At 35.7% G+C, this 27,289-nt stretch overlaps 1 protein-coding gene across 3 annotated transcripts in view; it reads right to left on the bottom strand.

Moving 5' to 3' along the window:
* Nucleotides 1–114: 114 nt before the first annotated feature.
* Nucleotides 115–27,289, bottom strand: part of CUL2 (cullin 2) — a 42,942-nt gene continuing 15,767 nt past the window's right edge. For all 3 annotated transcript variants that reach the window (XM_054273925.1, XM_054273924.1, XM_054273923.1), the window contains exons 6-21: nt 26,482–26,564; nt 21,015–21,111; nt 20,812–20,922; nt 19,410–19,572; nt 18,099–18,223; nt 16,450–16,557; nt 14,368–14,427; nt 13,846–13,974; nt 13,653–13,739; nt 12,994–13,146; nt 12,530–12,607; nt 10,691–10,757; nt 9,412–9,614; nt 6,946–7,047; nt 6,122–6,238; nt 115–3,027 (exon numbers count right to left, since the gene is read on the bottom strand). In XM_054273925.1, coding sequence (XP_054129900.1) covers nt 2,896–3,027; nt 6,122–6,238; nt 6,946–7,047; nt 9,412–9,614; nt 10,691–10,757; nt 12,530–12,607; nt 12,994–13,146; nt 13,653–13,739; nt 13,846–13,974; nt 14,368–14,427; nt 16,450–16,557; nt 18,099–18,223; nt 19,410–19,572; nt 20,812–20,922; nt 21,015–21,111; nt 26,482–26,564 — 1,815 coding nt within the window. In that variant the 3' untranslated portion in view covers nt 115–2,895. The remainder of the gene's footprint in view (nt 3,028–6,121; nt 6,239–6,945; nt 7,048–9,411; nt 9,615–10,690; nt 10,758–12,529; nt 12,608–12,993; nt 13,147–13,652; nt 13,740–13,845; nt 13,975–14,367; nt 14,428–16,449; nt 16,558–18,098; nt 18,224–19,409; nt 19,573–20,811; nt 20,923–21,014; nt 21,112–26,481; nt 26,565–27,289) is intronic.

The following is a 27,289-nucleotide window of genomic DNA, read 5'->3' as shown; positions in this document are numbered from 1 at the left end:
CATTGTGTTCCCACTCAGCTGTATGGTTTCCTGTACACTAGCAGGTCACACATGTCAACAGGCATACAACAAACAAACAAAAAAAGCAGTACAGTTATACCAGTTTCTTCTAGTAAATTAAAACTGTATGGCATTTTTTGCTGTCTTCTCTTTCTTACAATTTGCCCCTCCTGTTAATACCCATTAGCACTTAATATTTTGAACCTACACTTGCCAAAGGTATTGGATGCCAGGCTGAAGCTCCAACTATAAACTGCATCCCTGTGTGCCAGCAATGATTTCAGTGACATAACCCAGCTACAGGGGTCTGGATTTGCACTACTTTTTTCCTGAGGGGGAAGGTGTGAGTTATAAAGTAGAATTCAAAATGTTTCCCAGCTAAAACAACATTTCCTAAGAGCCACTGAAAAGACTGAGTTTGTGTGTAATTATGAAAGACATCATCTGGGGATGCCAACTGCACTGAAATAGATGAATGTTTTTAACTCACTAAACATGTCTCAACTCAGCAGCATGCTTACCTAAAACCCAAAATGATGGTTTAGGTATGCAAAAATTGAGAGATAAGGTAATGTTAAAACCTTGCACGTTTGGGCTAGAGCAGGGAAGTTCTTGTGTTGCCTGTGAAATTATTCTGAAAATAAATTGCTCAAAACTTCTTCAAATTCAGCCTTAAAATTTTGCTACTGGAATCTACATTTAAATAAAGCTTTTATTAACTCTTTTATGAACAAGCTTAAAATGTGCTGACTCAAATACAAGTTACAAGATAAACCACATTTGTTTCCAGAAACTTTGGCATCAGTGTTAGTTTGTTTTCTGGAAAAAGGATGTGCTAATTCAGCATTCATGAAATAAATTTTCCCTTTTTTGTGTGTTATGTAATAGAATATTGCCCCTATTTTTTTGTCTTTAGATGTAATGAATAATTTCTTTTATAAAGCACAGAAATGCTCCACACTGCAATAGATTAGAAGTCACTCCAGTCAAAATCTGTGCTCATTTTGTATCTCCTGTTTACTACAGCTGGTGACAGTCTAAGCACCTCTGCTGTGTCCCACCACACAGAGACAACTCGAAACTAACACTTTAGACAATGATCTACAGCACCATATTACAGTTAGTTAAAAAACCTCACTTCTTGAAGACAAATCCACATAAAAATTTAGATCTTAGCATAGTGGGATAAAACACCATCAATATGGAAGGAATGTTTATTGCACTTTATTGTTTATTGCCCTTTATTCATCCTTAGCAAAATCCACATCAGAAAAACATAGCACCACTTCTTGATGCATTTCCTAGTTAACCACAGAAAGTTTCCTATACCCTCTAGATAGTTTGTGAATGCATTACCATTTAAGAAGTAAGAGACAGCAACAATCTAAGAGCTGGAGAGAAGCCTTTCATACAGTGAAGAACTAGAAAAAGAAAAAAAGAGTAAAAAGCTCCCTCCAAAGGTTTGCTTTTCTTTATAATTACTTCTTGATGTGTGGATTTTTAGTAGGTGATATTACACAATCTAAAAAAATACTTCAAATAGTATATATCTACATAGGTATTTTTATATGCACGCAAATAAATCTGGCAAAAATAGAACATTTAAACTTAATATTTATCCTGTCAATCATAATTGCAGGCATAGCCATGAGGAAACTCTTCTGCAGCAGGCATTCAGTGTGTTCAAACTCTCAGTGCTCTTAAATTCCATTCACTTCCAGTGCTAGAGTTTGTACTTTTAAATTATAGTTTGCTTGTTTAAGAGTGAACAGTTACCATGCCAACCCTGGTGAACAACACAAGACATGAAATAGCCTGTGGATGTGTCTCACCCTAACAGCTGGAAATCTAATTGGGGCAGAGGAAAACAAAACATGATTAAAACAACCATAGGAGTCAGGAGGGAAAACAAGAAACAAGCAGTATGAGTTTGTGGAAACAAACATAGACACCCATCCATGTAGTGTTTCTACCCAATACATTAGAGAAAAAACATTTTTCAGTTACCAGCCTGCTTTATGCTTTCCCAAGCCACTGAATTCTATCTTTGATGTTCATGATAACTATTCCAAAGTGTTTGTGAACTACACCATTTAAATCCCCTCAAACATCAGTTTATTTTCCCTTGTAACATATTCCTACAGTGTGGGATTAACAGACACAGCAGAGGCCTTCAGGCACCGAGAATGTAAATGAGGCTAATCTCAAGAAAACAAGATGTGCACTTAACCATAAATATTTTTTATAATCACATCAAACATGACATACCTGGTATTCAGTTTCATATAAATTAGTTGTTATGTCAGACCTACTTCTGAGGTTATCCAAAACCCAAACACGTAACATTATTTCTACTCTTCAGGCCTGAATAATATTTACAGACATTAATGCTATATCCAGCTCTACAATCATTCCAGACACATTATATAACTTTATTTTTTTTATTTGACAAGCAGCAGTATCATGTTCGTCATTTTTTTTACATTTTAATGTAGATACAATTATTAGGTTATCTGTCATATTACAATATTTAGGTTTTTTGTGTGATTTTTTTTTTTACTTTGTCTTAAGATACATTAAAAAACATCAACTGCAAACGTGAAAGGGGAGGGGGAAAAAAAAAAGCATGGTACCCAACCAATTCTCCACATTTCAGCAATACTTCACTCATTCTTTTAGTAAAGTTTTAAGAAATGTCATAATGACATGAGCTTGAAATATCTATAGGCATTTTCATTGACGCTCATGACATGGCACTGGTGATGTTGTAAACAGCAGAAAAACAGGGGCTGCCAAGTGACCAATTATGGAGGCACAGGCCTGCCTCTTCCCACAGGAACACACCAAACAGTGACAGCAATGATCTCCTTACAATCATACCTGCAGGACAGCACATCATGCTACATAACTGTACTCGTCTGCAGAGGCCTGGCTTCGCTCTATGTACTGTTTGTCTATCAGGACTTCAATACACTTCTTAATCATGCTGATACTTGGGTTAAACCTAGCTCTTGATTGGCTAATTACCTGCAAAAGAAAGACACAGTTTTTGTGTTATTTTTTATTTTTCACAGTTATAAATGTCATCTAAATATTTGCTAAAGGCTTTAAGGCAAATTCAGTATGTTTTTCTTTTAAAGACAGGATTAAATAACTCTGGAATAGTTAATTTATAACAAACAAGAAAGTATCTCTAGGTATAAGTGTCAGGACACTGAAACTGACTGGTCAGCTCACTGGTTACTTTGGCCACATGTTCCCCAGATCTCCTCATTCCTCTCACTTGCTTCATTTGTCACAGTACAAATGAAGACAAATATCCATGTTAAAAATTAATCTAATATTAACACATTTCTTCACTACTATCACAGTAGAGTTCCCCTACCATTAACCTTCTTTGCTACACAATTGGAGAAAATCAGGATGAACTTCTCTTTCCTTAGTCACTGAAGACAGACCTACAATTTAGTGAGTTCCATCTGGCTATGCTGGAATTTTTTAATACATGCAGTAAGAAGTTATTTATTGTAAAAACAAATCTATATTTGCATTGTGGAAGAAATTGCCACTCAGGCAAAACTTTAGATGTCTCTTAAAAGTTTCTCTAGACTGAAAACTTCTCTTGTAGAGAAGGGGAAGAAATTGTCTGAAGGGTTCTTGCACCAACAGAATGTGCAAATCTGTAAGTAGGAAATTTTTTCAAGCAGAAGATCTTACTACTCAAGTATCACAACAGATTTTGCCTGTAGTTTCTTATTCCTTCTGTAAAGAAAATTATTTTTATTCCAGCTGAATTTTCAGTTTTCTTTACAACTTCTCATGGCTGGCTTTGTCCCAGCTCTAGAGTTTGCTGGGTCTCTCTGTGAGCCAACAGAACTCACCAGGTGGAACTCACCCAACAAAGCAAACAAAAGCCTCAATAGAGTGAGTTTTGTTGGGCTAACAGCCAAGGGGCTGGTATGTTCCACAGCAGCACAAGTGAGGAGAAACTGGGTGCTAACAAGCTGATAGATCTACTCAGATTTCACCAAACTCAGCCCTCCACTGAAGCTGATTGGCATCACCACATTTCATGTATTTACTTCAGACAGAGAAAGCAAAAGAGGGAATTTTGTATTGGTGTGGGTTTTCTCATTGTTGTTGGTTTTTTTAATCAAAGACAGTACAAGTAAGAAGGATAGACAGAAATACCTGATGATCAGAATAAAAAATTTCTGGGAATGACTGTTCTGATGTCTCCCCTCCACTACTCTTCCAGTCTTACTCATTTTATAGGAAAAGCTACCTCACCCTGAAGGGGACTGCAACACTGAGCTAGAATTGAAATTACCAGGGTGCATCTAACACAATTAACAACTCCACAGAGACCACATGCTGACATATACAGGTCTACCATGAGCCTGGAGTATTTTCTCGAACACCTCAACCTAAATGAAATATGTGGTGCTGTAGTGTTAGAATCAGAGCTAACTACATTAGGGTTAGGAGTCTCTCAAGTATCTCTCTAACAGTAAAATCCTGCCTTTATAGCTAAGAAAAAAATACTAATGAGGTGAGAAAATATTAACTATTCATAGTAAACAGACTTCTTTCAGCAATACTCCTTCTTACTCAACAAGTCAAACAGCACATTTTAACTGATACATTATATTTAAGAATATAAACAGCATGATAAAAATAACAATGGCACCAGGATTAGTAACAATATCACAACTATACTTTCTACCTAGTTTCTAACTGAGTAACCATGAAAAATCCACCTTTTTTGCAAAGCTGAAGAGAAATCTTCTAATGTTACTATTCTGCAAGAGCCCTGCAAGAGCAAAACACAGCAGGGGCATGTAAGTGGCCCTTCCATTACACAAAAGGAAGAAGCAACCAGAAAGGATTTGTTTCCAAAACACAGCAATTTGTAATCTATTTCACCCTTATAAACTGGTATCAGGCCAAGTATATTTCAAGAAATTTTTCTAATAATTTGACAGTGGGCAGAAAAATGTATTCTCAAAGATGAAAGGGCTTGCCTATAATTTTCTAGTTTTAATTGCAAATCCTTACACAATTTCATCATAATTGCATGGATTGTTTAAATAATGGGAAACCAAAAAACCAAAGATTCTGAAAAATATCAGAACCTATGCTACCTCATCTTTTATATATTCAAAATCAGATTTCTCAAATTAAGCTTGCTTTGTGTAAAAACACTTCCTTAGTATCCAATATCTTTAAGAGGTCTCACACTGCATCATCTGGGCTTACAAACTCCCTGCTGCTGCTAGGTTTTATTTTTAGAAATAGAAATTAAGGAGTGGGTGTGGTAAACTGTTTCCTCCGTCACCACAAATTACTCAATGTCTCTTCATCTTTATGGTCTTCTAAAATGGCTGAATAAATCAGGAATCTCAATTCCCCCTCCCACCAGTCTTCTCTGAGCAAGGCTCAGAGATGCAAGAATGAATTAAACTGAAGAAAGAGCCATGGAAGTTTGAGGAAAGTAAAACTGGCAACTGGTTGGAAGAAGCAAATGTTAGGCTGGAATGAAAAATACAATTAGGCAGGCAACCAGCAGATGGAAAAGTGGGAAAAAAACTAATGAAACAGCACTGCCTTCCAAGCCAGGCTGTGACAGTTCACAGGTCATTAATCTGGAATCTAAAAAATCTAGAGAACTGCACTGCTTTGTGGAAAAGGGAGATTAAAAAGTGCATGTCTCCATACTCAGACAACTTTTAAAATTTAAACCATGAGTTATAATAAAATAATGATTAGAGCACAGAATTGGCTAAGTGCTTCTGTGGAAATTCCATCCTAGAATATCCCTATTCAGGTTTCCAACTGAACCCATAGCTCTTGCAATGATTTTTATAGGGTACAACATCTCTTGGCACAGAACCAGCTAACAGGAAAGAGCAAGAACTTAATGCCTTGGTGCTAAGACACATTTATGAGATTGAGGGATCCCAGCTCGTGCTCCAGTACTGCAGTTCAAAATAGACTCCAGGGAAATTCTCACTAATTTTGCTGGAGAGCTGGTTTCCACATGGCTGAGTTTTGTAGTCTGATGTTCTACCCTACTATCTTGAAGATTTTAATGAAATCAAGTCCAAGGACTTTCCCTCACCTCCTGAATAAGAGCATTATGTCGCAGCACTTTCCGTGCCTTCATGATACGGACTATAGCAGCTTGGAGATACATTTTCCTGTCTTCATCCACAGCACTTCGGGTCTGCTCCATCTCCTGCCACACAGGAACAACAGCAATGCACAAAATACAGTAAGACCAATGAAGACTGCATAAAAGTATCTTGAATCTCTACTTTTTACTTTACTAAAAGTGGTGAACTAATACAAAATGTATGCAGGTGTAATTCTATACCAGTAAAAGTATGTCCATAAATCAAGGATATCTGGTTTCATGAAAGTCAGTAGGAAGGTAGGAGAGAGGCATCTAAAACAATGTTTTGCTAGGGAGAAAAACAATCAGAATTGACTATAATTTATTGATTTTGGCAACACATACTTATATTGTACAAAATCCTGTGTCTTAGGAGATACATTGAGAACATGGATTAACAACACAGGAGTTGATTTTAGTTGCCAAAGGACACAAAACCATAAGAAAACAGTTGATTGGTTCTGCTGTTCTTGCAGTAAGTTCCTTTAAAAACACCAGCAACAAAAAAGTCTCATGACATAGACTAAACATCAATACCATTTGGCATTAACATTTTGTTCATCTTTTTCTTCTTGTTCCCTATTTCACCTTCTCTTGCCTATATTTCAAGTACAAAAAAATTGCATTGCTTAAGCTTTAAACCTACAAAATTTCTTTTGCAAATCTTAAAGAGTCTGATATCTGCTTACACCAAACTAACACACTAAATTCCATTTTAGAAAAATAAGCTTTCTAAGCTATTCAGGCTAGAAACACCAAAGAATACTTGCCTGTGGTGTGTCTTTCTGCATTGATGTGGTAATTTTAAACTTTGTTCGTTTACTGCTGAAGTTCATATTTAATGAAAATGTAGACTCTGTCTCTATATCTTCCTGCAATACAGAATCATTTTTAAAAATCAAGAATGGAACCAGAAAACAGTAACAATTTACTTTGAAAAGTCACAGTTAGGGTCTTACATATACAGAAAAAAAAATCAGATTTGTAGCTGGAAATTCTAAAATGCTGCTAGAACCGGGTCAATTTTTAAAGCTGGTTTAACATCATTTTTTCCCTGCAAAGAAAGTAGGATTTGCATTTATCTATGAGAGAACCTTAAAGAGGAGCTGCTGCTTTCGTAATTTTTACAAAAAGTTGTCTTCCAGAATTTAAGGAAAAGCATTTAAACATTTTGATATATTATAGCAGAAACAGCTGACAAACTGCAACTTCCACAGTGCACATCTACCAGGAGATTTCAAATTTTTTTTTCCTGTCAGAATCTCCATTCTTTACCACATGTATATGTAGTAGTAATAATTATAATAACAATAATAATAACAACAACTATTATTACTGTTATTATTATTTCAGGGGTGTTTTCCTGTGGTTAAAAACACCTTTAGATTCAACACAGCATGACTGGACAGATCTCTGCAGTTTCCAGGCAAGAGTCTGTACAGGTATTACCAATTTTCAGCAGAATAAAGTTACTGGGATTCTGAGACCTCGGAATCTTGCCAAACTGTCTAAAGCATAAGTATTTTAGTTAAACACAGAAAATATTTATCTAAATATGCACTCAAACTAATATTAACTCTAATTTTGTATCTTGCAACAAATAGCCTTTGTTACAATGTACATAAAAATCAGGATACCAGGAATAGTATAGAAAATACAACATGAAATGGGAAAGACCTTGAAAAATAATAAGCTAACAGAAAAGTAGGCTCACATTAACTTCTAGCATTATTCTGCTCACATGGCTGAATATAAAGCAAAATAAATTGTGTACTGAGCATCAAGTCAAAAAGCATAATTCGAATGAACCAATGAAGATTTTGAGGTGAAGCTTCTCATGCTCTTTCCCCCACACCCATTCACAAAATGAACAAACAAGCAAAAGCAAACTACAACATTTACTGCACTCTACTTTTCTGTTTGGCACAGATACAGGTAAAGAGAAGTTTGTGTATTGAATTCCACTGCTTAAACCACTAAAGCTCACTTGTTTATTTAATAAGTAAGCTGATAGACTGTCTACAGATCTGCTATCACATTGTTGGATGGAGTGCAAAGAAAACAGAAATAGTAAAGACACTTGAATACAGTAGTCTGGAAGGCAAAGAACTGGAAAATGCAGTGGTAAACATTAGAAAGTAAAAGGGCTGGAAAGCTGTATTATTCCTTCTTCTATGACATAAGCTTTAAGAAACTGGGTGAACCTTATACAATGGACATAAATAAATGTAAATCCTTTAAATAACAGGCAACGTTCTAAGATTATTAAAGGTCTCACTGTTTCCTGTAATAGCTCCCAGTGTTTTATTTGACCCATGGTTTAACAGACATCTTCCCAGCAACTGTTCCAACCTGAGCTCATTTCTAGACTTTGGAAGCATGTCCTATGCTTCAGCCAAGCACCAGATCTTCCTTGTGATCTCACTTTCCATTTCTAAAATTTTCCTGGTTAAAAACAAAAGCAGCTGTCAGAGCAGCTCTGGACTTCTTCTTGTAAGTGAACTGAACAGCTTATCTCAGTTCCTTCTGTCTGATACTGCCTGCATAGTGGGCTTTCTGGGTGAGCTGGAAGCACATGCTATGTCTGTGTGGGATGCACAGGCTCTTCTGCAGTAATTCTTACTTAACAGAGTAAAGCCTGTGCCCTTTGCTGTACTGGAAAAAAAATTCACAAAGGCTACACAGATGGATGAGAGAGTCAGAAAAAGAAGTATCAAACATTGCCTGAATCACAAACAAAGCTCAGATACTACTGGAATTCCAAGAAACTCATGGAATGGTAAGTCTGGCAAACTGCAGCAAAAATCCTCTCACAGAAGTCCTCCTTGCTCTCCTTGTGGCTCCTGTAATCTGTCCACAAGGAAGAACATGGTTGCTCTTTCTTTCAGTCTCTTAATCCCACTTTTTTTAGGATCACAGTAAAACTCTGGTTTACTACTCAGGCTCCTTCCAGTGATTCAGCACAACTTTGAAAGCAAGGCAACAGAAACAATGAGGAGTCCCTGCATTATTAGCTTTTCATGCTGCTATAGGCATAGAAAGCCTGTATGACAAGCACTCTGCTTTCTCCTGTCTTTTTCCTTATAAGTAGAGATTTGACACAAGGGTCAAAAATAAAGCTTAGAAAAATAAAAGTAAACAATGGATATTTTAAAAAACTCCTCAACAAATATGAATGTTTGAATGAGAATGACAAGACTGAAATCATTAAACTTTTTAATATCATAATGGTATACCTTGTCTGAGTCATGGTTGATCATTTTGACATCAAGCAAAGATTTGATGGTTTTTGTCAGCTCCTTCTCATTCATTTGTGTACTGTCCTGAAGCTCCTTGTAAGTGACAGTCTCACTGTTGTTGAAGGCAAGCAACACTGCCATTTGGTATGTTGTGACCATGGCTACATAAGGTTTGCACAAATAATTCATTTTTACTTCACCTGTAATGATACAAGTAGTATTTTATAAACTGATGAAAGGTGCTGAAAAGTCATCTGAAGCCAAACTACCAGAGCTCCTCATACATTTCCAGACATTCAACTCAAGTCTGTATTTAACACTTGAAATGGAACAATGACAACTGAGGCTGTGAATTTACACATATACAGTGGGGCCCACAACAACTGCCCCACCCTGATTAACTATGCATACTAGACAAATAGTGCAATATCTAATAATAATAAATATATAATAATCATAAAAAAAGAAATTCCAAGTAGCCTCAACACATTGCAATGCATAAACTTTAATTAACAGCTTATACAAAATCTCAGAATAGTGATTAATGAGGAAGGTGATTAAAGGAAAGACTTAAAAACAAAGTAAAATACTTGTCCATCAAAAATGTTTCATATTCTTACATTTTTAAAATTCCCATGAAAAACAAAAAGCACTGAAGAAATCTACTTGAAAGCAGATTTAGATTTTCTGTGTGAAAGTGTGAGTTAAGAGCAACCTTCTGTTACCAGAACTAGATTTCCATTTTATTACATTGTCATGAGCTATGGTTTTCATCTCCATGTGATATGTTGCATTGCTCAGTTGTTAAAGCCTGAGACTGAAAGCACTCAAAATAAAACCTGATTGACTGACACTTACTAAAACAAACACTTGACAATAATAAATACTAAATACTTAAAAATATGTATTTATGTAGATACTCACATACCTAAGCAAAACAGTACCACATGCATTCTTAAAATTATTTAGCATTTATGTAAGGAACATCTATACTAGAGAAACAATTCCAGGGCAATTGTTATTAACTCAGCAGTTCTGCAGTGCTTTTCTGCAGTTAAGAACATAGAACTCTAGTTTTACTTGGGTTTAGTAAATCACAAGTTACAAGACATGGATTTTGGAAATTCTAAGTACTAAATATTAATTTATAACACAAAATATGTCTATTGACTTTATATGCAAAATAATGTTCCAACTCCCCATGTTTTTGTCATTTGAAAAGAACTTTTAGCAAGTAACTGTTAGATCATAAATTTAGCAAAGCACTTATTTTTACCTGTACAAAGATAATGTAACCAAGTAAGCTTCCTTCCACTAAAATGCTGACTGTAAAATAATTCAAACTGCAAAACAAAATGAACATCAGTTAGTCACACATATAACTACTCATGAAAATTTTTCATCATCCTACCACCCTAATGAAGAAATACCGGTTTTATGTCCATCACACTGGATGAAAACATTGCAGATCCATTTGTGACAGCATTTTCCTTTAGAAGATTAGTGATGACTGAATCTTAATTTAAGGTCTACCTCTGGTAATGAGAAGAACTTCAGCTGATTCAAAAAATCTTTCCCTAAAATGAGATCAAACTCCCTAAACCCCACAATGCCAACACTGTGTACACACACACCTATTTCGCTTATTCTGATTTGGTCTGGAAACTGATTAACATTGAAGAAAAACATAAAAACAGGGAATTTTGATCTCTTTAGGAATTAGGTGTTTCTCCACCCACAAGCTTGCACAGTATGAAAAGCAGTATTTGTACACCACTCAGATAAATATACATTCACAGGAAGCTTCATCAGTCTCAGAAAAAGCTGCTGAAGAGGTTGCCCAGCTACACAGGCACTCTCATACTTCAGAGTGCAACTGCAATACTTTTTTTTCTTTCTAAACCCTTGCCAGAATACCAAGAGAACTCTCTCCATGGGTCAAATCATCGAATTGGACAGTAAATAAAGACACTGTCAGATAATTTTCAAGGACTCCCCCCTCAAGGTCATGTTCTGTTTCTCTAGGGAATTCTCATTTAAAGCACTGATCTCTACCTAGGTCACACATGAATAAGTTTGCTCCTTTAAAATGGCAAAATGGTGAAATTAGGCAAAGCAACCCAGACTATGAGCTGCTTCTGACACACAATTCTGTACCAATTTTCCAACTGAGGCACAACTGACAATACTCCTATTTGAACTCACAAAGACAGCAAAATCTCATCACACCTGGTGATCCTGTAGCCTGGGTCAGGAACTATTATATTGCTAAAATCAAGTGCCACTTAAGTGGAAATTAGAGCTGAATAAGTAGTCCTGAATATGTAGTTATTCAGCAGTAATACAAGAAAAAGATCCTTCACCACAAAAAAAAAAAGACATTTACCATTATAACTTACATCAAATAGCAATGTAAGGTATAAAAACAGCTATAAAAATCTCTTATGGCCAATAATACAAAATGTGTATTGCCCAAATTTTACTTCACCATCAAATGCACCTTACCAAAGATCAACACAAATATTCTGTTTTTCAACAAAATGGTACAGGTAACATTTAGAATACAATAACATTATCAAAAGCAACAAAATATCTCTACAAAGCAGAAATAATCACATACAAAGAAAATATTTGGCTAAAGCAAAACCTTTACTGCTTTGAGAAACCATAAAAGGAGCTTTAGAGAAGTTTGCACAAAGCATGACTTTGAACAGTTTCTATGAAACAGGGAACAAGAAACCTGTATTTGCGTCTTAATCTGCTATTAAGACTGTTCAGATTTAATATTAGAAACAGAATCTTCTTTTATCTAAATATTAAGAGTTGGTTTTGAAGCAAAGAACCAACCTAGTTCATTTGATTGCATTTATTAGCATCTCTTTCAGCAATAATAAAGTGTAGAAGAGAGATGTGAAAAAGCTACACAAATCCATACATAAATTCAGTAAGGTATATGGGTGACCCTTCCACATTGCATATGGACTGGAAACATGATAGACATAATTCACAATCAAAAAAAAAGCAGCTCAAGTTTTTCCCTGTTAGAGTGATGATTTTTCATTTGGAGTTATTTTACATTTTCCACATGTTTACAGGAAACCTCCTACTAACCTACCATCTGTACACTTTTTTCCAGTTCCTGAGGAATTGCAAATGTAGAAGAAGGAGCCTGAGTTAGAGGCCATGCACCAGCCTGAAAGTATTGGGAAAAACAGAAGCATTAACATTTTCATACAACATATATATTAAGAAAAAAAATAAAATTCTTAAGTGGATGTATAGTGTGCATTATGTCATAAGACAATCAATTAACTCAGGAAGTTTTACTGATCATTTTTTAGTGCACCTTCTGCACACCCCACTGAGGTATTAATTAAGACTGAAATTTTTATCACTATTGTTTAGGGACCTAGTAGGTTGATTTTACAAAGAAACACTAGGAAGGAAAGTATTACACATGATCACAGGCCATCAGTTCCCATATAAAGTAGTATTCATAATTAGAAAACCTGTATATTTGTTATCAGAACATTAAGGGTAAATACAAATAACTCAGCAACAATAAACATACATTAGTACCTGTAGAACATATATCTGAAAACTAATTCCCAAATCAATGATTGTGTCCTGGTTTTTGATAAAGTTGTTGAATTTGTTGTTGAGATCAGCACTAACACTCATGTCTGTATACATTCGATGGAGCTTGCTGGTAAATTCATAACCACAGGCTTGCTGTGAAGAAATATTGTAACAGGTTTCAAAGTGAAAACAGTACTCATCATATAAATTATGTTCCCTTACTAATACAATATGAAAATCTAGTCAGCAGAAGTGTTGTTATATTTACAGAAAACACTAGTTATAATAAAAACCAAGCACTCTTAAATAAAATTATCTTTATCTTAGTTTCACCTTATATACACTAATCTATTTGAAAAATATTGTTTTGTAAGATCAAAAGATAGACATGTTTATGAAAGCCCTTGGTACTTTTTTAAGGTTAACATGAATGACTTGAATACAGCTAAAAAAATTATCCAAAACCTGATAAAAATCTCAAATGTCTAGGTGACACTCAGCCTTTTATCTTTCATAGACAACCTAAACACTAGCTTTTGCTGTCAGCTATTGGAAACAGATTTACCAATTGCTAAGTTACCTCTGGCACCCTCTGCTGCTCCCTCTTAACACTACATACTCCTATATTTTTTTATTCTGTTAGAAGAATATTACCTTACCTTTAGTTTGTTTATCATCGCTTCTTCAGAATCCATAGACATAGACAAACCATGAATTAATCTTTTTGCCAACATTCTGGCATAGAACTGCATTAAAAAAAAAACAGAGACAAGGATTTTAAGAAGCATAACCACATTCTTCAAGTAGGCTTTAAATGTGACATTTTAACCATTATTGAATAGGAAAAGTTACCTTTTGGAATACATCTTTGTCATCAATGTATTTGAAAACAGTAATGAAACTCGTAAGCTTGTCTTCTACTTCATTCTCTGTCATTCCTTTTGCTGATTTCTTTAACAAGTTGTCACAGTATTTGGCCAGCTCAAATTAAAAAAAGAAAAATCAAACCCAAAACTACTTGTCAAGCTTGAGAACAAATGCATGCCAAGGTATCTGGTATTTCCAAATTTCTACAATAGTTCAAACATGAAATAAGTCACACTCTACTGTCTCACATTCTATACAAGAGCTGAATTCATGGGCAAACATTCATGGACATACATTCTACATCCACAGAAAATACAGTCTATACCAAAAATTAGAGCCATAGCAATTTTGCACACTCAGAAAATGTGTGTGCAGCTTAAGCTGTTACTACTAAAATAAACACCTGAGGTGTGACCCAGTGTGAGAGCTGGGTATGCATGTGAAGGACCCTATAGCAATCCATTTCATGGTTATATATAGAATTATTACTTTGTGTGCATCACTTACCAACTCAGGTGCTTTGCAGATCGACTTGGGCTCCCGATAGTTAACTACTGATGTCAAAGCCTACATAAAGAATGGAGCAAAGAGAAAAATTGTCAATGACTTAAACCTTTTTCTTTTATGAAATTTGAAAAAATAAAAAATATCCTCAGAGCAAAGATCATCTGAGATCCTAAAAAACTGAACTACACAAAAGGGGATAAAAAAAGAAACAATTCATAAAAAGGTTAAATTACCGCTCTATGAGAATTTGGTTGTTAAACATTTTCAAGTTGAGAATTCAGTAAAAGTAGAAAGAGTAGAAGAAGAAACATAATTACAGAAAACCAAAGAAAAAATTAAGTTCTGATTAGAAACTTCACAAGAGTATTATGATTGGTATAGAGCAATGTTATGGTCCAAAAGAATGGATGGAAAAAACCTTAGGAATAAGTGCAGATAAAGTAGATTTGAGCAGCAGCACATCAACAGCATGTGTGTTGAGCTGGAAAACTTATATTAAGTGTTCACAACAGTAAGAAACAAAAGCGCCTTTGGTTGTTGGATTTTTTCACACACTGAAAGGAAAAATATATTGTTGAAAGTGGAAATTTGAAGTAGTAGAGTACAAACAATATGGTGGCTGAAGAAAACCTGAATATGATGAAAAAGGAAAGAGATAATGGCAGTTTAGAAATGAAAAGAAGATTATCAGAATAACAGAGTTTCTAAACTACATGTCACATTTAAATTAGTGCTGTAAACTAACAGTGAATCAAAAATACTGCTAGATCATAGTTCCCAGGAGTTACAGTTCCTCTGTAGAAGGTAAATATTGTTGTTATCATTATAAAGAGAAACTGACAAGGAGCTCCTCTGTACAATACCTCAATATTGTAAAATTTGCTAATAGGTCCCTAGAATTCCTCTGAGAAAAGAATGCACAACTTGGCAAGAAATAGGAAACTCTTTAAAGCTTGGAGCAATCTTTTGCAATGATACTGGAGGCAGCAATAGTGATTTTGAGAGTCACCATCAAAAATTAACAGCAAATCAATATTTTAAGTATTTACTGTAAGAAAGATCAATGGAGTGAAGAACTGATGTATTTAGAAAAAGTACATTGCCTTTGTGCCAGCAAATGAAGTTGTCAGTCTCGTGTTACTCCACCTTCTGGTACATGACATGAATTGCAATGGAGAGAGAAATGTATTTGGTATTGAAATATTTGTTTTAAAATGCTAAATAATTATTGTATCAATGTCACAAACACAGATGGGTAACTACTATTGGTACCATCACTGGTACCTTCTCCACTCTGCCTCTTCAGGTTAACCTTGACTGGTAATTGTCAAAGCTTAGACTCTGACATTAGCTACAAACTGCAACCACTGCACACACCACAAAAGAGCAAAGAACTGTATATGTGCATCCTGTGAGAGGAAATTAAAGAAAGAAAATATATTTATTAGTTATAATTAATAATGATTAATATTAAAGTTTATGGTAATTAGAACTGTTACCTTGAATACCTGCATGACTATGCATTTCAAATAAAAGAGCAGCAAGACTCTTTCCCTATATTTGTTATTTAAATTCAAGTGCAGCTCTCTCCTGGAAAAAGTTACCTATTGTGGCAGTGATTGAAGTAATCTAAGTTTCCAGGTATTCTTTGCAGTCAACTTGAAAAATCTAAGCAAAGACTCTGTGGAAGTAATACTGATAGCATTCAGAGATAAACATAATCTCAGCAAGCAAATTCAAGTTCAAATGCATGCAAGAATTAACAAACCTCCCAAACCTCACCAGCTGCCTATTCATTATCTGCACTTATATTTGCACTGAATGGATCAGCACCATTTTTGTGTTTTGAAATATGATGAAAAGAAAGGTCTTTCTTTCAGAAAACAAGTATTAAAATGGTCTCCTTTAATTTATATTTTCCCTTACACTGGAATGTCTTTTGCTCCATTGCATTTCTAAACAAGAAAGACTGCATATGAACTATCATTGACCATGTGTTGATGCTATCAAGAGTTTTGGTGAGCCTGAATCAGGGTCCTGGATTTTGTTTTCCAATGCTTTGCTTACTTAAGTAAAAATTACCTTGTCAAGGGCACTCATAAAGTGTTGATCACCATTCAAAACAGTGTTGATTAGTTGAACAAATTTACTATGTACTTCCAAAACTGACTCCACAAACTGAGTTGGCATCTAAAGAGAGTAGATAAAACAGAAAGCAAGTTAGTGAGGAAAGTAGTAGTATCTAACACAAACATACCTACATTAGTTGTAGATTTTTTACTAATAACTCTTTTTTGAGAAAGTTAATGCTACAGTGAATTTTGAGAGGATGGATTCTGCTGTACTCTCACACTATGATGTTAGAGCGTGTTTTGGAAATAAAAAGTCTAGGCTACATTTACTGTCCTGCTATCCAACCAAGATTTGAGTGTATACTGCTCTCATGTAATCTATTTTTTTCCCTAAAATCCATCACTAGCCTTTTCAAAAATCATTAATGCTAACATAAATACAGCAATCAAGCAACTGATATAATAAACTGCTGCTTCTCCTACACAGTGACCTCAGAGACAGAAAATCTGAGTGATCCCTTTACATTTTCCTACATAGGGCAGTTATCAATTGAATTTCATGCACCACATTCCAGCATCATATTCTGCATAAAAATGACTGACAGGAGCTGGAGGAGTCCCTACACAGACAAGCTGGCAGGCACAAGTGCAACAGTGTGAAAGGCACTGGCTCTGTACCATAACTCCCCAAGTACATTCTCAGGTCACACACTAAAAATGTTTCAAAGTACATAATTTATACAATAGAACAAGTATTTCACACTGAAATCATCTACATGAGGCTGGGAATTGCCACTACCCTCATGGGTCTGTATTTATTTCTATGAGTAGACACTACTAGTTTGAAAGAGTAAGTTCAACAAACCTAAAAATAATTGGAAAGCAAACCATACTACTAAAGACTGCAGTATGCACACTGAAGTTACAGTGGAGCCACAGAATAGCAAGCATTCCTGTGCAGTCAGTAACAGAGTGAGGGTACAACAGCTTGTGTTTATGCATTATTATAGACAGAGACACTGCATAGCTAAAGTCACCATCCCAAAGTGAGCACAGATCTAGACAGCAAGATGCACACATGCACAAATGTCAAACAAAAGCTTGTAGTTTGTCTCTGAACAGCAATGCTGGAGAAACAAAAATGGAATTGAGTAATTTAAACAGACAAATAGAAAAAAGTTTAACACACTTCAGTAAAATAAAAAAGATAATATTTTCAGAAATTACATGACAATATAAAGCAAAATTACTAGAAAGCTATTATGAAAACCAGCAGATTGAAATCAGGGCAGGATGTCAAGCCTTTACAAAATGGAATCACTGGCTTCTAACATACCAGAACAGCAAATGCCATTGACTTAAGAGAAATTCAGAAAAAAAAATGCATACATGGAACAAAAGGACCTACTTGCCCTGGCAGTATTAAGCAAACAACAATGAGAACTATCTAGGTGCAGTTGTTTCTGGTTAGATCACAACAATTACAACAATCAGCTCTCAGGATAGATAACCTGGCACAGCTAACCATGCTGATGAGAAGTTACAACTTATCCATCACATTCCAAACCAACTTTACGCTGGCAAAATTAAAAAAAAAAACAACAAAGAGGATCAAGAATATTAATCAAACAGTCATTTCAGTAGCCTGAGGAAACTCACATTTTCCTGAGAAAGATTGCTGGTTGCTCTAAGGCCCTCATCATGGATATGGTTTTGTAGTTCCTGAATCATATGAGGTAAACCACTGGACACAGCACGGAGCAGAGTATACATATTTGCCATGTCTGTAACAGAGATACATTTTTATAGAGTACACTTAGAAACATCAAAAATTACCTCTTAATATAGTACCATCATTTCAAACACAACTTTCTAAAGACTGAAACAAGACCAACTGTTTTGAAAGAAAAAAATTAGCATACATTAGATCACTGAGAAAAGAAAAAAGGAAAGAGAAGGGTTATTATCAGTGTTTCCTGAGTCCTGCCATTGTGACTACCTCACCCTTCCAATACAGCTTCTTTAGGAGAGACTCTAAGAAGAGAGGTGGGCTAGTGTGGAGAAAGAGTGTGCCAGTTTATTTTAAATCCTGGCCTTTCTTAATATCCCTTAGCAGCAGCTGACTAAAATCAGTTTAGATATCTTCTTGACTTTTTATTTGCCTCCAGTGGTAGCTTGAAATTTTTCTCAGGTGAAAAAAGCTCTAAACAAGCAACTGCTATTTTTATTTTATTTTTCCTCTCTGCACCCTCAAAAAAGAAACCAAACAAAATAGATGGAAACTCTGATCAAGCTTGAAAAACTCCCTGGAAACTGAACTCACCATTATTAAATACAATTTGAGTTTGACTGTGAAAAATAATTTGTTTCACATAAGAGACACCATCTTTCATGCAAGAATAAGCATTCTTTCAAAGGTAAGAGGCATGCAGTCAAGAAGCACGTTTTTTTAGTCAGGCAGGGAATATTAACTACAAGAGCATCTCCTTCTGTAAAAAAGATTTGGTAGGAGAGGTCACAAAAGATTCAGGACAATAAAAAGTGGCTATGAAAAGATGCCAAAATATTTTATAAGCCTGACCTATTAAGTGATGATGAAGAAATCTGTTAAGGCAGAGCCATTGGTTTACAAAAGAAAACACAAGCATAAAATATTATCATTTCTACAGGACACAGGACTTCAGTGTGTTTTTAAGGTGACTAAGACAAGGAAAGAGAAAGAGCCTTAGCTGGAAGAAGAATCGTTAACAGTAAAAAAAAAAGGTTTTGATTATATACTTGGAGGAATAAATATTAGTTGCATGCTAAACGAAAAATGTCATTCAGGGTTCAATGAAGATTTCTAGATAAGTAACATTAGTTGAAAATGCTTATACGCACAGAAGGCAACTGAAAAAATATAGGAAATTGCAATGCTAAGTGCATAAAACAAAAAACCATTCCAGTCTTTTTGTGACAAGTGAGACTTACCATTTCTCTTCTCTTGTCTGATAATATTGTGACATTCTGCATGTAGAAACTGCAAGTGATCAGCTACCATCCTCTGCTGGCACTCATGAGTCACCTTGCCATATGAGCTGGGATTCAAGTACTTCCGACACCGCATTTCTTCATCTTTTAATCTACCTAAAACCTGCACAGAGGAGTTTAAACTGAGAGCTGAAGAAATGCTGACAACCTATATAGCACCAGAACACACAACAGTGTATGTATGTACAATGAGAAACAAGAGTAAGTAAGAAAAGGTAGAAAAGAATTTGTGCAGGATGAAAAATTTAATTTTTTAATTCTTCTGAATCAGGCTATTACTGAATGGACATAATCTAGTCTGAGTACTAACTAGGCTTGGTCACTACTAGATGTCTACCAGCATTCCATAATTTTCATCTTGAAATTTCTTCTTCCTTTTAACCTTGTGACTAGTCTTCCCCAATTTCTCTTACCCATACTTCTTATTCCTTCCGAGAAAATTTTACCACAATACTTAACAAAAAGAGAACTCCAAGAATCACTTTACTGTTCCAAGTCCATCTGCTCATATGTAAACATCTGCTCAAGAGGTACAGGAGTACATCAGAGCTATTAATAAAAGCTCTTTTTATAACTCAGTGAAGGAAATAGGCTTAATCATAAGATAAGTCATATGAATACTGCCATAAAAGCACTTACACCGTGTGAATATGAGGGGGGTTTAGGGAGAGTAGTGCAGCTACAGACTGCTAGTGATAGGCAAAACTGCTTTTGATTTAGTTCAAGTCTTAGCCTGCACCTGAATTTCAACACAGGTGTGTAACCATTAGCTTAAAAGCAATTCCACAGCCCTCTTCTCAACTCTGCTATCTTGGTAGTGCAGACAGGATAGGACCAAGAACTGACTCCCAGTATTGTATCAATCTTTGTTTTCTCAAAATAGCTATAAGAATTACAAGTAATTTAACCACAACATAACTTCATACGCCACAAAGCAAAATGAAAGTAAATCCACCTCAGAGTATGTGATTTTTAATATTTTGTAACAACTTAAGAGTCTTTTCTAACCCCATATTGCTAAAACTCTAATGTTACACTACTCCAAATTGAAAGAAAATAAGGAAGTGAGACAGTAATACTAATCAACCTGATATGTTTTATTTTTTTTGACTTTTCATTTTTCATACCATTGAGTCATCATTTATTATGAAATATTTTGATACTGACTGTCCATCCACAGCAAGGTTTGTACTCTATGTTCAGATTAACCATGTCACCAAAAAGTACCATTTCAATCAGATGAAAGCATAACATGAAGAACAACTATAAGAACTGCAGAGGACAACATGTATCATGAGTAAAATGATTTTAATTATTGCATGTATATTGAAGAATCTCTTACCTTCTCCATGTACTGCGAGCAATTTGACTCTTGCAATAAGTTCGAAGCTTCTTGTTTATAATACTCCCCTGTTTCATTCAGAAAAGGACACTCAAAAATTTCCTGATAAAACTAGAAGAGAGAATTTTTTTTAAAGGACAAATAATGTATATACTAGATTAACATTCCAAATTAAAAATACATAATCAGAAATGTGCATCTACCTTTAGGGGGAATTTTTTCTTATACTGTTCAACATGAACAAAGGAGTTAATAACCCCATGGATTACTTTCTGGTTTGGGTCTTCTCCACAGCGATCACTGAAATAGACAAAGAAAACATTTATGAGAATGCAGCTATGTGGTGTAACTCATTTATAGCCAAATGAGATAAAATTGGATGAAAACATTTTCCAGTAAACTCCTCTGCTCAAATTAGCAAAATTGAAGAAGATTAATCTTAAAATAAAACATGCACTTCTTCCTCTCATATACATTTAAATTTTTGAGATAGTTACTCATAAACTGTTCAAAAGTATTTAAAGGTCATGAAATTTCCAAGTATTTGCTAAGGATCTAAGTATTCCAAATTATATACTCTATGCAAGTACTTTAAAAGCTACAGTAATTTCCATATTGTATTTGTAGCCTTTATTACATAGAGTACCTTTACACTCTTGCCCCTTCCAAAAAATCCATCCTTTTTGCTAGCACCACAACAAAAAGTATGCTGTTTTCTTTTCTGAGCATCTACTATTCAACATGTAGATTTCAAGTGGAATAAATAACACACTTGGCACACTATGTCATAATATTTAATCATACATCACACAAAAGGAAAACCTTACATCTTCCAGTGAAGTTCTTAGCTTCAAATGAAGGAGCTGAAGTGAAGAAAATGTTGTCTTCAGTTCCATTCAGATGAAAAGAGAAGTAATTAAAACAAGTACTTTGCATGCTAAAAAGACTGGTGCTCAGCCCTTTGCAAACACTGGGAAATAACCAGCATTCAAAACAGCACAAACTTCCTCTTAAGACATGAAAAGTTCTTAAAAAATTCCACTTTTCATATGTACTTTACAACTCAGTAAAAAATATTCTCTAACTTCTAAGGTGTTAAATAGGACTAAAATATGATTTATAAAAGTGTATTTATGATTAAGCATCAAAGACAAACATTACCATATACCCATCTAGGCTGAGGTGAAATGGGAGAGAAGTAATTTTGCTAATATCATTTATTTTGGTTTGTAATCAGGAAAAACTCCAAAGGATGCCCATGAGCTGTGGAGGTTTACCAGGACAGCCACACCAGCAGCCATTGTATTATGCACACCAGACCATCTTCATGTATTCACAAGTGTTAATCATTGATGCTGCTCTCAAACACTACTGCTTTTTCTGATCTGAAAACTTAAACTTAGGAGGGGTGTCAAGAATTAGCTCTCTTAACAGATAATGACCAGTCCCTGTATGATTTTTGGAGCTTTGTTACCCATTACAAATGAACTGAACTGAACTGATGAGCCCATCAGGGATGGACTCATTTTTATTATCCATTACAGATGAACTGAACTGATGGGTTCCATCAGGGATGGTCTGATTTTTTCACACAGGGAACAAGACGATTTCCTCTGGTTGTGGGAGATGAACAGTAGAATAAACCTGGCTTTGGGTACATGTAATGACACCTTTGCCACCATCTCTCTGCAGGATCTGGTTTATGATGGCAGAGGCAGCAGCACAGAATCATAGAAGGGAGAAGTCCCACCTGCCCTGGGCCTGCACCTCCAGCCCAGAGGGGCCCAGGAGCACAGGGAGCTGCAGGAAGCATGCAGCCTGAACACAGGGCTGGGCCATGGAGCACAGGAAGGCACAGAACTAAAGGCTGAGCCTATTATACAAATATACAAAGGAACATTAGGAAAGAGCTGTATGAGTACAGGAGACATCTCCATGGAAGAGCTGGAAGGAAGGAAACAAGCTGTCGAAGCAGAGGTCAGGTGCTCAAAGGCAATAAATGAAAACAAACCCAGCACAGAACAGGCCTTGCCTGCTCTGGCAGCCATTTCAGGTTTTATTTACACCAATGGCACTCTGCTCCCAGGAATGTGTAGTGCAAACGTCAAAAAAATTTGACAGAAGGTTTAAGGATGACTTTCACAAAAGCTGTAGTAGTAAGAACAACAGCCACACTAAAATGGAATTGGTGACCCTGCAAAGGTAGAAGTCTATTAAACATTTATTTTCTTTCTTGGCAGCACTCAGCAAGCAATACAGATGCATAAAGCTACAGAGTAGCTGCAACAGAGGTTGAAGCAGGGATGTCACAGGATATCTTGGGTACAGGAAAGGAATCTGGATAAAAAGATTAGGTGCTAGAAACACAAATTCCACTAATTTAGGTGGTGGCAAGTTATTTTTTTCCAAAAAATAGAGAAAGTTACAAAACACACCCAAGAAAGTTGTGCTGGTTTATATTAACTCCATCTTGTTCCTGTCCTCAGGCTCAAGCTAACGGTGAGTGTTCAACATGTACTGTACAGTGTATTACTACAGCCCCTTCAGGTACAATACCTAGATATCAAATGCATTAAAAGAAGATTCCATCACTCAAAAGTGCTCTGCTGTGTCAGACCAAGGATCTTCCAACGCCTATTACCTACAGAATTCATTGTCAACTAGATGAGACTGTTCCAAACACTTTTTAAAATGTTAATTTCCAATAGTTTTAATTTCAAACAAATGGTACAGATAATGTATCAGCTTAGACAGGAATAGGTTCAGTTAGTTAGAAAGTGTTAGTTATCTTTAGTAGAGAAGTTAGTCTGTCTCTCAGTTAGTCTGTACTAATCACACTGTCATTTGAGATAGCCCCTGAGTAATTTCCAAATTATTTCTGTTTAAGAATTTCATAGATGAATTGTCTCACAATTCAAGATCTTGTCAGCTTCCTGTTGTGTCGAAACAAAAATGTTGAAGTTAATACTCAGCTCACCTTGTAGGAGGAATGCTTGGGCTAGAGGGAGGGGGATGAAAGTGTTACACTCAGAACTCTGTATTAGGAGTGCAGTCAGACAAGACAAGCTTAAGTGATTTCAGAATTCTCTGCTGCTCAAAGGGACTAATCCTGTTCCCTTTTGCTCAGTCACAGCCCTCCATCTCTCTCCCTTTGCTTTGGCACTCATCTAATGCTTTGCTGAATTGACTTGTGCCAACTTGGTGAAACATTATCCAGGATGGTTTTCTGTCACATTAGCAGTTCAGCTGGGTCCCTAAGGAACTAGGTGAGCACCAAATTCAGCACATGAAAGGTAGCAGAGCACAGTCTGCTCCTTTCTGGTGTCAGTAAAATCTTAGATCAGTTGTTCAGCTGAGCCACAGGCCACAACTTGTATTTCTTTATTTTCATGTCAAAAAAAGTTTATTGTCAGTTTTAAAATATAATGTATTGCACAAGCTTATAGCTTCTAACAAGTGGGTGTGCTCAAGGCTGTAGTCAGAGGTCTTCTTAAAAATGCAGTTAAATACACTGATAAAGTAACATTTCAAAGAAGAATTTGTGGCTCTGCTTCCCTATCTTTTCCACTACAGTAAGAAACCTACTTTTACATGCAATAATTTACTACAGTGTTGGTTATCAACTCCACATACTGTTCTATGATACACAAACTTCCTACCATGAAGTAGTTCAACTGACCCATCCACACTAATTTAATTTTTTTAAAGCATTGTAATAAACTGAACCATGCACAAACAACTACCTGAGGAAGGTGTAGAATAGATGAGCTTTTAAGCATTTACATGTATTAGCAATTTTATTAGAAATTTAAAGTTATATGATTCCCATGCATATTCTTACATGTCTGACAGATATAACTTATGATATCCACCTTGTTTAATCCCTGAATTACTGAACTCAATGCTAAAAGACATTGAAATCACTTGCAGCAGCATCTTTAAAACTGCCTCTTAAATCTTGTATTGGCCACAGAAATTACAGCAAAGAAAAGCAACAAGCCTATTGTTACAGGCAAAGGCCATCCTCAGAATCTCCATAGCAAGCACTGCATTTCACGACAGCAGGAACAAAAACAGCTACCAGAAGTAGTTCTCTCATATGTAATTAATTAAATGATGTGCAGATCACAAAGTGGCTAGAAGAAACTTAATATGAATTGCTGCATGTATATTTTGAGAAGCAGAATTAAATTAACTTCTCTGAGATCACACAGACGACTCCTTAATAAAGAATGGGGAAAAAATCCGAATCCAACCATTAGAGACAAGGACCGAAGTTTTATTTCAAAGTTTCCAAGTGGTTTAGTAACAAATTATTTCAACTTGTTACAGTCTCAAGATCTAACACCTCCAAAAGCCAGTGACAGCCTTGATCTAAAGGCCCTGAGGAGGACTGCAATCAGCTTAAAGCTAAATACAGACCATTATTTTAAGGGGCATCAGATGTCTGTTGAAAAAGGTTTCCACACACATTTCCACTCCCACCCACCAGTGAAATAAACGCATTAAGTAAGACAAGTCTCCAGCATCAATATGCTTGATGTAACAAAGGAGAATGTTCTTCACCATGAATTAGGGAATCTCCATTTAGTTAAAATAATTGAAGTAAAAATGGATAAAGCACTATTAGTCCTGGTTACAAAGGAACCATGATTCAACAAGTGAAAACAAAGAAATACTTCCTGGCTTCAGAAATGCCATCCAAAAGAGACATCATATTCCCTCCTTTGCTGTCAAATATTTAATTCAGGAAAGAAAAATACAAATTAGGTTTTCAATGCCTTACAGGTTTTTTTCTGACCAAGGGCATGTTCAAGGAACCTCAATCTGCCAAAATACCTCTCCCCCTCAGTTTACCTACACCAGTCTGATCACCTGAGTAATCACTGAAAAAACCCCAATCATTTGACAACTCCAGAGTGTTGTATCCTAACAGTGGAAGGAGTGCAGAAACTGATGAAACTTGCAACTATGCACAAGATGTGTAGTAGATCCAGAATTTCTGTTTTTTCATAAATTAGCTTCTTTAGAAGTTAAATAAAATTTTTAAATCAAAGTTTTACAAGTCTCAAGATCTTTGGCTTTGTTTAGAAGTATTTAAAAAAATTCAAAAATAAAATAATAACTTTGCTTCAGACTACAAAAATTAATTATCTTCATTTTATTCAAGTGAAACACCAAAAATGTTAAGTGAAGGTACTGATCTGAAAAATAGAAACCCAGAAGCTTTGTCACTTGCCAGAATTGTTCTGGGTTCCATGTAAACACAGTTTCTCTGGCTTTGGCAAATCTTTGCCCAAGGTCTGGTCCTTAACTTGACTGACAACACAAAAGATTGAGGCAGAGAGCATCAGGTGGAGAAAAAGGCAAAAGGCATCCTATGGGACCTGGACATTTATTCTAACTCCTCTCCTACCCATTGATAAGAAGGGTTGCTGAAACAGAAAGATCACTGCTCTGTGGTTACAGGGAATTCACTGCCTTTTTCTACACATGAAAGCCACAAATACACAGCTACAACAAGAAAAGCTGATAGACCATCACCATCAGAAAAGAAGTTACCTTAGAAGAACCAAACATAAAACAGCTCTGTCAAAGTCCACAGATTTTCAAAGTAAAAAAAAAGTGCAATACCCCCACCTCATGTTAAAGCAAGAAACAATCACTCACTTTTTTATTTCTCGGAGGAGCATCCGAATAAGGATGGCCTGCAGTGGCTCAATCATTAATTTTCTCCACATATCAAGAGCTAGCTGTCAGGACACAACACAAGTTTACATCAATAAAAAGTACATTTTTTAAAAAAAACTAAAAACCACCACACCAAACTCAGAGCAGTACCAAAGATGACAAAATTCCCCATTCAGGATTTTAAAAATTCAGTTGTTATGTAAGCTCTTCTTTCCCTAGTCAGGCAGTATGTGAATGTTGGCTTCCTGCATTCTTCCTACACATCTCATAGAACTGATTAATTCCTTGGTTCTACTCCAAGGATTCGCAAAGGCATATAAAGACTCCAAGCAAGTTGGTTACAAGGGCAGATTTTGAGACTACACATAAACAAAACCTCTGCACAGTAATAGGTAAGTAACATACCCTTCTAACCAAAGTGTGTGAATGTGTACAAACACCAGTAGTTCTAACAATGATTGCAAAATAAGCCTCAGCTGACAAAAGGGAATTTCTCTTGGCCAACCTGTCAGAGGTGACAGTCAAAGACACAGAATACCTTCACCAACACACAAAGAACACCTCCAAACTAAGATGCCTACATCTTAAGCAAAGTCACTGGCAAGCTAACATTTACCTTCAAATGGAATTCAAATCAATTCCAGAATTCATCAGTTCTTATGGGTGAAGCCATTGCTCCCAAGAGACACCATTTAAAAAAACACAGTTGCAATAGTTCAAATGAGCTTTTGCACTTGAATCCAAAGTCAGATTTAAAGCCCAAAAGGGATAATGTGATCCCTTATAT

The sequence above is a fragment of the Melozone crissalis genome, unplaced genomic scaffold, assembly GCF_028551555.1.
Source record: "Melozone crissalis strain CALT ecotype California unplaced genomic scaffold, PUWL_Pcris_2 ptg000016l_1, whole genome shotgun sequence".
NCBI classification, from domain to species: Eukaryota; Metazoa; Chordata; class Aves; order Passeriformes; family Passerellidae; genus Melozone; species Melozone crissalis.
This window is presented reverse-complemented; position numbering and strand designations above follow the sequence as displayed.